This window comes from Camponotus vicinus, unplaced genomic scaffold, assembly GCF_025532165.1.
Source record: "Camponotus vicinus isolate PSW18456_S1 unplaced genomic scaffold, iyCamVici1.0 SCAF_13, whole genome shotgun sequence".
NCBI lineage: Eukaryota > Metazoa > Arthropoda > Insecta > Hymenoptera > Formicidae > Camponotus > Camponotus vicinus.
Window position 1 is genome coordinate 6,228,202 of NW_028141949.1, and position 14,150 is coordinate 6,242,351.

At 31.4% G+C, this 14,150-nt stretch overlaps 3 protein-coding genes across 4 annotated transcripts in view; 2 read left to right on the top strand and 1 right to left on the bottom strand.

Moving 5' to 3' along the window:
• The first annotated feature begins 23 nt into the window (after positions 1-23).
• L2hgdh (L-2-hydroxyglutarate dehydrogenase) lies at positions 24-4,097 on the top strand. 2 transcript variants are annotated; one of them, XM_083086572.1, is made up of 9 exons: positions 24-117; positions 234-329; positions 1,122-1,249; positions 1,871-2,066; positions 2,344-2,556; positions 2,815-3,006; positions 3,093-3,364; positions 3,525-3,704; positions 3,780-4,096. In XM_083086572.1, exons 3-9 carry the CDS (start codon positions 1,161-1,163, stop codon positions 3,973-3,975), a joined length of 1,338 nt encoding a protein of 445 aa, XP_082942698.1. In that variant the 5' UTR covers positions 24-117; positions 234-329; positions 1,122-1,160; the 3' UTR covers positions 3,976-4,096. The 2 variants fall into 2 exon arrangements, with proteins under 2 accessions (XP_082942698.1, XP_082942699.1); XM_083086573.1 differs by lacking the exons at positions 24-117; positions 234-329 and adding an exon at positions 469-618 and having other exon boundaries at positions 3,780-4,097.
• A 189-nt stretch (positions 4,098-4,286) lies between these two features.
• LOC145964142 (post-GPI attachment to proteins factor 2) lies at positions 4,287-6,261 on the bottom strand. The gene is made up of 4 exons (XM_083086577.1): positions 5,712-6,261; positions 5,204-5,450; positions 4,804-5,016; positions 4,287-4,733 (listed from the first exon to the last, which is right to left on the bottom strand). Exons 1-4 carry the CDS (start codon positions 5,901-5,903, stop codon positions 4,606-4,608), a joined length of 780 nt encoding a protein of 259 aa, XP_082942703.1. The 5' UTR covers positions 5,904-6,261; the 3' UTR covers positions 4,287-4,605.
• Positions 6,262-7,624: 1,363 nt separating this feature from the next.
• LOC145964140 (uncharacterized) overlaps positions 7,625-14,150 on the top strand; it is a 32,309-nt gene continuing 25,783 nt past the window's right edge. The window contains exon 1 of the mRNA XM_083086574.1: positions 7,625-7,982. Coding sequence (XP_082942700.1) covers positions 7,981-7,982 — 2 coding nt within the window. The 5' untranslated portion in view covers positions 7,625-7,980. The remainder of the gene's footprint in view (positions 7,983-14,150) is intronic.

Sequence of the window (14,150 nt, forward strand, 5' to 3'; positions counted from 1 at the left end):
TTGTCGATAATCAAAATATGCACAGATGATTCCTACAGTTGCCACGAGCGGCAGCACTTTGTCGATGCAGCAACTTTATCGACTTTAACGATCGACATAACCTTCAAAACCTCAAAGGTAGCAATATTCGTCTGCTTTAAATTTAATTTTATAGCCATTTAATTTATATTATCTTTCATGAGGATATAAAATGTGAATGTATATGCGTATATTTTCGTTCTTGTTCATGCTAGGATGATGGTGGTCTTCCCTGAACCAGATGTCTAATACTTTGCTGTGCGAAAAAGATCCGCTTATAATTGGAGAGCAACGGGTGATCATTATAAAAAGTATGTTTATTTAGTATGACCTGGTGGTTATATCTGATAACATCTTATCACTGCGATAAAGTATTTAATAAAAAACATTGCGAATATGATTTACAGACTTCGATATTGTTTCGGTTCAAATACAGTCGTCTGTATCTCTTTCCTTCAATTTAAGCCATAATTTCTTTTTTCTCTTGATATATTTGTATATATATTGATAACGCGATGTGTATTTCATCAAAGTTTTAGGTCTATTTCTTGGCGAGATAAAAGCGACATATGTTTATCGCAGGGCTAGTGCAATGTATTGGTGTGTGTAATCGTTACAAATACACAATATTTTATTGTTTCATCTGTATTACGTAATCGCCACGTGATAACACGTTTGTGAATGGAGTAGGAAGAGAAGGGATATCATTAAAATATATAAAAAAATTTCCTTTTATCGAATGCTTCGAGTTATAATATTTTAGAAAAAAAAATTAGAATAAAAAATTCATTTTTATATTAATTTTATCATGTATGTATGTAATTACATATATAATTTAAATTTTAATTAATTTTTTCATGGATCGCATACACGCGAAAAAATTGATTAAAATTTAAATTATATATTTGTGATAATCATTTGATTTCATTTATATCAACACAATTGATTTAACCTTATCATTATTAATGAAAAAAGCGAGAGAGAAATATCGTGAAATTAGACGCTAATTGTCAAAATTAAGATGACATTTATTTTAACATGAAATGCGACTAATGTTAATATATGAGAAATTATTCGTACGAGCGATTACGATGTTTTTTTAGGAACGTATGATCTGAGGCTGAGATGATGACATATCCAACATGATGAAGACGAACCTGATAACGTCTCTGAGCAAGAGAACTGCCTCGCAGCTGCATTATACATGTCGTCACGGTTCTACTGCCTCAAGGTATCTTTGTGGGATTTACACATCGGATATTACCATCTCAGATAGAATGCATTGTTATCCCGCAAAGTCCCGTTGAATGACAGCATTTTAATAACAAATGCCGTTTAATCTAGCGCGAAACTGTTAAGTTCCTATGCTAAATCTTCTCTCCGGCTAATGCTTGATAATAAGTTTTTAGCCGAGGATTAATAAACATCTCACGTATTTCGTAAAATTATAACCTTACAATGCAACCTTACAATGTTGAAAATTAATATGGATACGCATATTTCCGATGTGTAAACTTTCTTAAATTCAAGAATCTTGTATGTTTTATAAAAAATTTATGATACAAAAGAACATCTCCATCGAACGATTGGTTTTATTTTTAATTTTAATCACAAGCGTTTATTTTTAATTTTAATTATCTAGCGTTTTCTACTTTCTTATTTTTACATAAATGGGAAAAAATTTGCAGTTTTCCTTGATAATCCGATAAATCTTAAGCTTCGAAAAATTTCTATTGAGAAATAAATGCGTTCGATAGACAGGTTTTTTTATTACAGACATTGCTTAAAATAGCTCGTGAAATTATTGTTACCTCGGTATAAATACAAAAAGATAAAATCGTGAAATTTTCAGCACATGCAGCGCTTACGACCTAGTGATCGTCGGCGGTGGCATCGTCGGTTGCGCTACCGCTCGCGAGATGATCATGAGACATCCTAATATGAAAATGGCTATTGTGGAGAAGGAGAATGTCCTAGCCATGCATCAAACAGGGCATAACAGCGGAGTGGTACACGCCGGCATTTATTACACGCCTGGAAGTATGAAGGTAAATTATAATATTACTTTCATGCAGCTATTTATCTGAAAGATCGGTATCACCGAATTTGACAATGAGTTAAGATAAGAAGCGGAAAAAAAGTGAAAAATAAATTATGCATTGATTTTTATTATCGCTGAATTTAAGATTAAAAACTGAAATTTAATAAAATTAATTAGAAAAGCTTAGTTTAAAATATGAAATTGCAAAAATTGATATTTTATTTACATAATACACGTATAATTGAAGAATTAAAACACCTTTAATTTAACGATTGTATTAATAGGCAAAGCTCTGTGTGGAAGGATTAAAACTTAGCTATGAATATTTTTGCAAAAACAACATACCTCATAAGAAAGTTGGCAAATTGATTGTCGCCCAAAATCCGAATCAAATCAAGAGGATAGATGATTTTTTCGATCGAGGCACAAAAAACAATGTACCAGATCTTCAAATCGTTGAGAAAGATTGTATATCTAAATACGAACCAAAGTGCAAGGTATAATACTAGCAGAAGAGAATAATTATATATTTTATAATTCTCCTTACATATGTATATAATCAATTTATCAATTTATTAAATTTTTTTTAATTTAACTTTTATAGTTATCATATTATATATTTTCTTCTAATATTTTAATTCTTTTAATATTCAATATCAAAAATATAGCTGCAAAAATGCGATAATAATCTAAATAAAAAATAATGAATAATCGATAAATTCGATGAATAAAACGAAAATTATATTTATTTTCAGGGAGAAAAAGCTATATGGTCACCATGGACAGGTATAGTAGATTGGGCGGTTGTCTGTAAAGCTTTTGCTGAAGATTTTAAGAAAATGGGGGGTGAGATTTTTCTCAATTTTGAAGTAATCGGATTTACGGAGATGACGGAATCAAAAGGAAAAAACCAATTAGCCCCCATATCCGTTCAATCAAAAACTCGAGTAAGATTTCCTCGTTAGAAATATATTTTATTACACATAATATTTATTGCATTAATATCTAACATTTGATGATTTTTCTCCTAAAGTGTATACCAACAAAATACGTGCTAACATGCGCCGGTCTGCATTCGGATCGTCTGGCGGTAATGACAGGCTGCGATCTAAGTCCACGAATAGTGCCGTTTCGCGGCGAATATCTTCTTCTAAACGATAACAAAAGACATCTTTGCACGACTAATGTATATCCGGTACCCGATCCCAGATTCCCATTTCTAGGTGTACACTTTACTCCGAGAATAACGGGCGAAATCTGGCTAGGTCCTAATGCTGTTCTCGCATTCGCTAGAGAAGGCTACAGGTAACGATTATTTTATTACAAATATATTAAAATTAAATATAATATCCTAGAATAATATCGGAGAGCAATATCATATATTTAGATATAATTTGATGCATTCATATATACAAATGTTTAGGGATCAGATTTTAAAATATAAATATTAAAATTTTTGTTTTAGCTGGTTCGATATAAATATAAGAGATTGCATAGAAATGGCAAAGTTTCCCGGTTTATACAAATTTTGCTTCCGATATTTTCTACCAGGCTGCATGGAAATGATAAAATCGATTTTCTATCCACTGGCAGTAAAAGATCTACAAAAGTTTATTCCCGAAGTTTCGTATAGAGATGTCAGAAGGTCAGTATTTTCTGCGTTGTAATGTCTATTTTGATAAAATTCCTATCGATTCTCATAATTATATTTTATTAATAGAGGACCAGCGGGTGTGAGAGCGCAGGCGCTAGATAAGGACGGCAAGTTAGTAGACGATTTCGTTTTTGATGGAGGTACTGGTGCAATCGGAAGTAGAGTATTGCATTGCCGAAATGCGCCGTCACCCGCTGCGACTAGTAGTATGGCAATAGCAAAATTTATTGCTGATAAACTCGATCGCGACTTTAAATTTTAAAGTATCAATGTTAATATATATATATATATATATATTTGTGTTTAATCGTTCAAAATAAAAATAAATCGGAACAGGACACTAAGAGAAAAAGTTTCCAAAGAGGATATATTTTTTTACATATTATATAATTTATATTATATATAGTTAAAAAGATTGTTTCCCATATAATATATATATATATATATATATATATATATATATATATATATATATATATATATATATATATATAATTTCTTTGTATACAGTTGTTTATATACACTGTGATAAATATCTAAAGAATAAAAATTGTCGTAAAAGATAATAGCAAAAAGGAGCAAATATACAAGATTTTGTATTTGTCATATTTCCTAGCATTTTATCTAAAACATTATAAGAAATTTCTTTTTATACAAATTTTGTGATCTAATCTCACACCTCTAATATTAATACTTGCAATGCAATCACACTAAAAAGGAGCTAGTCAATATATTTCCTCTGATGTAAATTACCTAAGAAATAATTTTCTAATATGGAAGTTGAGAATAATATGAAGACTTTAAGTTTTAAGAATATGTACAATAATATACAATAAAATTCAAATATATATATATAATAATACTATAATTATAAATTGTGAATCAAAAGATTTTAGATAATTCTGAGCCTATTTCCTGATATCATAAAACGTGTCGTGGCAAAATCCAATGCTGCAGTTAGATGATATCCCATATTTGAGATCACAACTCCATATTCGCTCAAAGCAAACATAGAATATACTGAAATTTATATATAGCGTGACTTTTCACATAAGATAATAAGAATTAATATCAATTAATATTGCCTTACCAAAAGGTTCACAATACTTATTGTGCCTATAAAAGAAGTAACATGCTATTAATGTAGAAAATACATTCAACATCATTGATCTCCACTTCCATTTCAAAGAAGTATTATGGAAGTCTTTTGCAATATTCAGGCAATTCCTCATAATATAATATGCTAGGAACATGTGTATAAAAGATGTTATCAAAAACATTATGAAAGACATTTTATGAAACGCTGTAAGAAAAATAATATATATATATATTAATCATTACATAATATGTATAAATACTAATATGCATACGTATAAATATTCGTATATATATATATATATATATACATATATATATATATTTATCATTGCATAATATGTATAAATACTCGTATGCATATTGATGCAAATTCTTATATTCACTTTACATACTGTAATTCTCATCGGAAGTCCAAAAGCTCAATGTTACGAGAGATGTATTTTCAACGGCATACATAACAAGCGCAACATTGCTCAAGTATCGTGCCCAGATATAAACATGTTCTTTATAATAACGATAATACATCATAAACACTAGAGTTCTCACTGTCGCTTGCAGTGCTATGGCAGTTTTCCATACGTCTCTTTGAGGCCTGTAATGACCAATGGTCGCCGAGACAGACGGTAAAAAATTGTACACCTATAAAAATTACACATTAGGAGAGCGAAATTATTTTTTAGGCATATAATTCTGCGAATCAACAATATTATTACTTGCATGTTCTAAATCTCTTAATTAACGCTATTAAGTTTTCTCCACACTTAAGAAAACGTTGAAATAAGGTATGCCACGTGCTAGAAGCTTATCGTAAAAAATGCAGTTATGCAAAAATACGGAAGATATCTCGGCCATGATCCATACGAAAAGGCCAGTCATTAGTGCTTCGCGCAATAACCGTACCTGACAATGAGTGGAGGTAGCGTGCTCGAAATTATACAGGACCGACCAGGCGACGCAAAAAACGAACGCCAGGAACGGCAGTGACACGGTGAGCCATGCCACTTTGGAAAACGGTACGACGACGCGGATCTTCGACATGTCCTCTTCCGACGTTAGGGGGATATAATCTGACCCTAATCTAAGTTTGCTCATGATATATTGGACTCCCAGCCGTTCGCAGTCACTCTACGTCATAACGCGCGGCACGCAATAACAAAGTTGATGCGTCGATACGTCAACACTAGCGTAGCGCGCTCCTCCCGTGCTTCCTTAGACGTACACGTAACAACCGCGGTGCGGACACGCGATTCGCATCCTGTTCGGGAGGAACGCAAGTCGTGGTCTCGCAAGATGATAAATGAAACGGCATTGCACGCGCCCGTGTGAGGTTAGATCACCGAATTGATCGAACGTGAGAGCCCGAATTCGACGCATTGCTGTTACCGCAACGCCGTTTGCGACGAATTTCTTCTCGCTCCTGCGCGCGAGATGGCTCGTCGCTCGTCGCTCGTCGCGAGCAAAAATTCAAAGCGATGTCGGACGGTCCTCGAAGGATTTCGATTTTTTTTCTCACGCGTTAAATATACACATATATATTTTCCCGTATATTTTATTTTTTATAGTATATATTCCCCTCCCTCCCGAAATTATAATAATTTATATAAATTTTGAAATCCTCTAATCATGGAAAGTTTTCGTTATATTATTGATATATATATATTTTATATATTTATAATATATAATTAATAATATAATTATATATAATTTAGAATATATATTTATATAATATATAATTTTATATATATATATATATATATATATATATATATATAATATATATTATATAGCTCGATATTTAGTTTATTCAAATATTACATTGTATATCTTATCTATGAGAAGATTTATATTCTCAATTAAAGAAGAAGGAAATAAAATGGCAAGAACCAGTCAAAATACATTAAAGAAGCGTTTTGATTAGGCTTTATTCTTTCATAATTATATTCCTTTTTTTATTAATATTTATTACACGGAGTCTACAAAAATTTCTCGATCTTATATTCTCAAATTTAAAAATACCAACACGCCACAGATGTATAAAAACATAGATACAAACAATATGCATCGAAATGCAATTTGTTTTTTTTAATATATACAATGGAATAAAATTATGAATAACCAAAACGTAATAAATAAAAACGCAACATTGAATATTTACTATTAAATAATAAATATTCAATGTTGCGTTTTTATTTATTTGAAATGTATTGTGCATGCGAGATATTATATTTCGTTTGTGATTTTCAAATTGCCCACATCGTCATGTTTTAAATAATTATCAACGTGAAGTTGCCGACGTCGTTTCGGAGTCGTTAACGAAACGTCAGCGGGACACGAGCGCGCACGGATCGATTCTAAATCTCGTCTCGCATTTAATTGGTGAGCAAGTCGTATAATTGGAATTACATTTTAATAATTTTCGACTGCGTATAAAATCGGCGACGTATCATTGTTTATGCGCGGTCACACATTGTTGTCATTCGTGCGGTGACATTTCAACAGGTAATAAGTAGCGATATCACGCGTTCCATATATTTATATATATTACACATTAATTTTCGAGACGCGATTACATCAAATAAAATCACGGAATTATTTTCTGATAATTAATGAATATCATTTCGCATTATTTAATTTAATTAACTAACTTATAATCGAGATGACGAGTTTATTTACAAATATATTTCGCTCTTTATTCGCGTGAAATAAGTCGCGATAAAGAATAGCATAACATATATATGTATTTACATCTATATACTTTTTATATGTCATGCCTAATACACATTTCGTCTCGGCGAGAGATGGCGCCATTGTGTCAAACGTGACAGTTAACATCGCAATCGGTCGCGTCGGATTTCGCGGAAGTCAATGTGCGTTGTATTATTTTGTGTTGCACAAAATATATTTACATACTACAATTTACGTCATACGAATCGGAATCGATCGCGTTATATCATTTGTTTGTAACTCGTGATAGTGACAGTCGAAGAGCGAGAGTCGGTGAGAAACGCGGAGAAAACCCTCCTAAAGCTGCGAGGTTAGGTACGCGTTAAACGTAACAAGTGTTTTGTGTCTTACCTTCCTCTGGAAAAGTGATGAATGAAGATTAATGCTCCGGATCGAGCCGTCGTCCATAAAACATCCGTGAAATATCGTCGGCAGGGATTCGAAAATGTGAGTAACGCAATTTTTTATCTTGTCTTTCTGTCCTGGACAATTTCGCGTTAACCTCACTTCAGATTCGAATGCTACTCGAGTTTATAATTAAATAAATATATAGAGATTTCGCAGTGTTGTAAAGATTTGTACACAATTATAGATTATATAATTAATAAATTATTATAAATTATTATGAATTATTAAAAATTATAAAAATTATTATATATTGTCATAATTAAAAAAAATTAATTAGAGAAGAAAATAATACATTAAAAAAATTAATTAGATAGAGAAAAAATAATACATTAAATTAGTTAAAGGAAGAGTAATATATTTGTTTACAATTAATTGTTTACACTAATTTTCTTGCGTGAAAAAATCTCTATATTTGCTTTAAATTTTCAATTAAGAGAGAAATATTAAATAATGTAAGATGTACTTTTATATCGAGAGATTTTATTTCTTATCTTAAGCTATTTGGCGCAATAGCTGATACGACAAAACATTCGTCTCATTTATAGCATCGCTATAACGTGCATAAAGGGCACTTGATTTTACAATAAATGTCGATATCATGCATGTTCTGATATCTCGCCTTTTCTGTAAAATCCTTTCATAGGGAAATGCACCGAAAAATATATTCCTTATCGTTTAAATGAGAACGCTTTAAATTGAAAGAAAAATGCAAAACTAGTATTTTTATATTATATGTCATAGTTATTTTATCATCGGAATAGTTGATATAAAATATTATTTATTATTAGAATGTATATAATTTTTTTCCGGCAATCGTAAACTTTTCTATATTACATTGTACAAATTTGGCAAAATATAACGTATATGTAATTGATTTTTGTTACACGTATCCCTGTTCTCTAATATAAATTACGTGTTCAGTAATTATGTTGGAAGAGAGAAGATGTAATTATATCCTTTCTCGCGTATCTGCAGGGAAATTCAATTACCTGCTGTTAACGGTCTAAAACTATTTATCAATATTATAAAAGAAATAGATAACTACATAATTACGTGTATCTAAAAAAATTGTTTAAAAAAAGATAAATTTAGAAAATTGTTAAAAATTGATAGAAGATTTTTGTTTAGCTGTTCCGCTTATTTCTAGAGAATTATGTTGTGAAATGTGAGCATTACGTTTCGCGTGTTTTCATCGTGTGTCGACTTACGTCTCAGCTTGCATAGGCAAATTCGCTTTTCGCATCATTTGGCGAGCTCGCAGCGAATTAAAACGGAACGTGTCACGTAACACATGGTACATTAATAAAATTTATGTCTCTCCCCGGTAATTTATTTTTACGTTATAATACGTAATATTTATTAAAATATTATTTTACTACGTAAAAAAAACGATCACTCGTATAATTAGTAATAGTCTCGGCTGTGTTTATTGCAACGTCAATGTAATTACGTATCACATTTACTTACCGCAGCTATCATAGCATAACATACGTCTATTAAGCTGGCACAGCCACTTTAGCACAATCGAATAAAACTTATATATAAATTTAGTGCTCTTTTGTTGCTAATTTGTTGATCTATTCCCGATTTTGTTGCTTCAGCCGATTCGGAAAAAATAGTAGCTGTGCTATGCTTTAAATTAAAGTTAGCACAGCCACTAAAAAAAAATTTAAAAAACAAAAAACCGATATACTTTTTTAATCCTAATTTGTTGCTAATTAGTTGCTCTATTTCCGATTTTTTGTTCCATTTTTAAACTCCAAAAACCACCCCAAAAAGTTACTTCATATTAAAAAAGTACTATGAAATTGAGAATTAATCAGATATCTCGATCGATAACGTTTCAATGATTTTGTTGCTCGTCATTTTTAATGAATTCGATTTTATTGCTTCACGTTTGAGTTTCAAAAAATCGATCCGAACGAGTGGTTGCCAGCTTAATAAATGTTTCTTTGCCATAATTATTCTTTTTTTCCGATTCATTTGGAGAAAGTATAATAGCAGACAAAGAAATGGAAAAGATAAGAAAAAATACGGGAGCAAACGAGAGAAAATAAAGAAAATGAGTGTAACTACAGAAGCAAGTAAAAAAATAAAGAAAGTGAATAAAAATACAGAATCTGGCAAAGAAACTGGCAAATTAGGACTAAAAAAATATATTGGTTTTTTTTGTTTTTAAAATTTTTTTTGGCTGTGCTAACTTTAATCTAAAGCATAACACAGCCACTATTTTCTCCGAATCGGCTGAAGCAACAAAATCGAGAATAAATCACCAAATTAGCAACAAACGAGCACTAAATTTATATATAAATTTTATTCGATTGCTGAAGTGACTGTGCCAGCTTAATAGACGTGCATAATATAGCTATCTGGGCCTAGCTGATAACGGTGGGCTTGCCACATTATGTGATTCTCGTGAAGCGAATCACTATTCCTGCTTCACGTGCGCGAATCCGTGACAGGGGAAAAGTTTGCAGACATCGTCGCGTGTACATACGGCTTAGGTGTATTTTGCATAATGCGATTTCCACCTCCACGACTCCATATCTATTCGACTGCATATCTATCCGCGACATTCCTTTCACGTGTAATTATGACGCGTGTGCGACAGACTATAGGCACGTATTGATCGGACAATTCGTCTTGGCATTAAAATTTCTTGTTTTATTCCTGTTTATATTAGCCGCTTTCTCTGTTTTGTATTCTTTTTAAATTTGCTTTTTATACTTTTATATATACTTTTTTTTCCTAATTTTTATAATTATTTTTAATTAATTAAATTTTTTGCACACAATAATTACTCCTTTTTTAATAATCTTTTTTTCATTTATATTTTTAGTTTCTTTACTGATATATTTCGATTAATTCGATTGAATTAATCGAATTAATCTGTAATTGTAGATAGTAGAATCAAAGTTCGTTCATTGATCCGCGTCCGTTTCTCTTTGACGTTGTTTTATCAACTCTTTTGGAATTAATCGAATAAATCTGTAATTGTAGATAGTAGAATCAAAGTTCGTTCATTGATCCGCGTCCGTTTCTCTTTGACGTTGTTTTATCAACTCTTTTGGAATAGAACTTCGGAGTAGAATTCTTGAGGAGGACTATTTCGGGAAGCAATTTCTCTTTCGATCGTTGTATTTTGTCTGAATTTTTTATTTTACCCATTACACAAATACACATACGATATCCTATTCACATTACTATGCCGTTTACTCTGTCTTCATTTTACTGTGCGTAGCTTACAGTCGCATTATCCGTATCTGCTAAAAATACAAACTTCCTTGACACGAGTATGGGCGTGTTATCTCGTCGATTCTCACGTGCGTAAACTCGGCACCCTATCGCAATAAAGCCACATGCTAACGATATACCGAAATTAGAATCGTTTGACTATCTAAGCGAAGCTTTTTCCGTTATAAAGTGTACACGTGGCGTGTCTTGAACAAATATACAAATATTTATATAAGAAGCATATATTTTTTGAAGAATTTTAAACTGCTTATAATTAGTTTTTGCTCATAATTAGCGAAAGTCAGTAAAGAGCGTTGGAATTTAAATTAAACTTTAGATTAAGCAAAATTTATAATTTAAAGTAAACTTATTTTAATTTTATTTAATCTCAACGAAAAAAAAGAATTGAATTCATTTTTTTATTACATTTATCAATTTGCATTCCTTGAAAATTTACTCTCGTACAGATTTATTTTCTTGATTACTGTACAAATACCGATGCTTTTATACGAAGTATCGAATAGTATCGGTCATCCATTAAATTCGAACGTCTCGTGTGCATCTGTCACAACTGCATCTGTAACTGTGTCGAGTTGCACAGAAGGATGCACCGTTCTTGACGGCGATAGCGGCTCCATTGTCCGCCTCATGGTATCTGCTCCTGTCCTTAATAAGCGAATGTGGGGCATTTGGCACTCGTCATTGGCCAACACAGCCGCTTTTGCTTCCATGCGGGATTGTCAGCGAAGCCCGAAAGCCGAAAGCCGAAAGGAAAAGACATGCCTCCCCGACGGCGACGTCTCTCCTCCTTCGGACGTCGCTGACGTCGTTCACGTCGTCACGTAACTTTCCTGACCCGAGACGCCTAGACGCATTGCGTCGCTACCCTTGCCAGAGAAACGCCGCAATACCGCTTTACCGCGTCTACATTGCGACAGCTTGTCTTCATTTTGTTCCCCTTTTCCCTTCTTTTCTGCTAGCGACTTTTCTTCCCGTTGACTTTTTCCAATTTTTCAGCTTTGTTTCTGCTAGACACTCGCGTAATTATGTATCTCGCGTAAGTTCCTATCCTCATTTTTATATAAACTTATATACTTATATAAACTTATATAGGGCATGTAAAATTACCATATATAATTTTTACTATAAATTATAAATTTATTGATCGATTTGAAATTGACTTTTCTCAAACAAAAAGGTAGAAACTTCTCTTTCTCTCTCTCACTCACTCACTCACTCACTCACTCACTCACTCACTCACTCACTCACTCACTCACTCACTCACTCTCTCTCTCTCTCTCTCTCTCTCTCTCTCTCTCTCTCTCTCTCTCTCTCTATATATATATATATATATATATATATATATATATATATATATATATATATATATATATACATATATACAAATATACAAATATTTATATAAGAAGCATATATTTTTTGAAGAATTTTAAACTGCTTATAATTAGTTTTTGCTCATAATTAGCGAAAGTCAGTAAAGAGCGTCGGAATTTAAATTAAACTTTAGGTTAAGCAAAATTTATAATTTAAAGTAAACTTATTTTAATTTTATTTAATCTCAACGAAAAAAAAGAATTGAATTCATTTTTTTATTACATTTATCAATTTGCATTCCTTAAAAATTTATATATATTTTATATATATATATATATATATGATACTTTCGAATAATCAACAATTGTGCGTGTGAAAATAAGAATTAAATGAAATTAAATATAATCTTAGATATTCGGTCCTTTTTTATTTGTATTTGTAGTCTGTGATTTTTCGTGATTATCGAACGAATCAATTTCCGTACAATTTGGCGGATCTGCAGATCTGCACGTCTTCTGCAGATGTCTTTTGCAGATTATACGACTGTATTATTGCCTACACAACTCCAGTGAATTGTACTGCCATAAATCTTGTCTTTACATTACAAATATAAAGATAATTAAATTTACATGAATATCTAATATCGAATATGATTACAAATATTTATTATATTAATTTAGTATTTTTCAAAGAAAAAATTTTTTGCCTATATACACGAGTAAATTATATTTTAATTAGGTTAATTAAAAAATTTTACGACACAGAATTATTGTCTGTACTACATTATTTTTTCATGAATTTTACATGAGTTTTTCATAATACTTTCAAAATTTAAAAACATTGTTCTTTATTAAATAAGAATATATTCTACAGTTATAATATATATACTTATACATAAATAATGAATTATTTAAAAACATATAATGTCTCTTTAATTAATACATAATGTATCTTTGATACATAATGTCTCCTTAATTGCTTTTTATATCGATAATAATATCCTCTTTTTAAACTCTCGTAGATTTACGTGCACATTATTTTCATCATAAAATCGATTCTGTATAAACCGTTAATCCTTGATGCGTATCGATTTCTCGACTCTTAGCGCTCACGATTTTGATTGCCGACTCTGTTAAATCGAATCGCGCCAGACTTTATGCGCTTGTCTGTGTCCGCGTCTTCTCTCCGAAAGCACATTTGCATAGATACAAGTAATAGTATCGCCGCTGCGCATCTTATGTCAGTCGCACATGACGCGAGTGCTGGAGGTGAAATATTTCGAGTACGCGTTATAGGGCAAAAGAAAAAAAGGAGATTTAATCGCGCACACATACATTTACAAAGAGAGAAAGAAAGAGAAGGAGTGAAGGGTTCATTAATAACATATATGAACGAGCTTTCTTTATACTTGAAAATTCTATTTATAAGAATTCTTCCCTATTTCGCTTTAAATAATACATCATATGATATGTCAAGGTATTATCTTTCTGTTGTCGCCAGGCGCATTTTAATATATTTAATAATAAAAACATTTAAACACATATTCCCACAATACAATATAAAATATAATAAAATATATTGTGTTAAGAGTGAAATAAATAATGCAAATTTCTACTCTCGAGTCACGGAATCCGAGGA

Excerpts from the sequence above, each read along its gene's own strand:
- L2hgdh (XM_083086572.1), top strand. The coding sequence starts at position 1,161 with ATGATGAAGACGAACCTGATAACGTCTCTGAGCAAGAGAACTGCCTCG. Across the intron at positions 3,007-3,092 it reads CCGTTCAATCAAAAACTCGA|TGTATACCAACAAAATACGT; the intron begins GTAAGATTTCCT and ends TTTCTCCTAAAG. Across the intron at positions 3,365-3,524 it reads TTCGCTAGAGAAGGCTACAG|CTGGTTCGATATAAATATAA; the intron begins GTAACGATTATT and ends TTTTTGTTTTAG.
- LOC145964142 (XM_083086577.1), bottom strand. The coding sequence starts at position 5,903 with ATGAGCAAACTTAGATTAGGGTCAGATTATATCCCCCTAACGTCGGAA. Across the intron at positions 5,017-5,203 it reads GACTTCCGATGAGAATTACA|CGTTTCATAAAATGTCTTTC; the intron begins GTATGTAAAGTG and ends TTTTTCTTACAG. Across the intron at positions 4,734-4,803 it reads TAAGTATTGTGAACCTTTTG|TATATTCTATGTTTGCTTTG; the intron begins GTAAGGCAATAT and ends TATAAATTTCAG.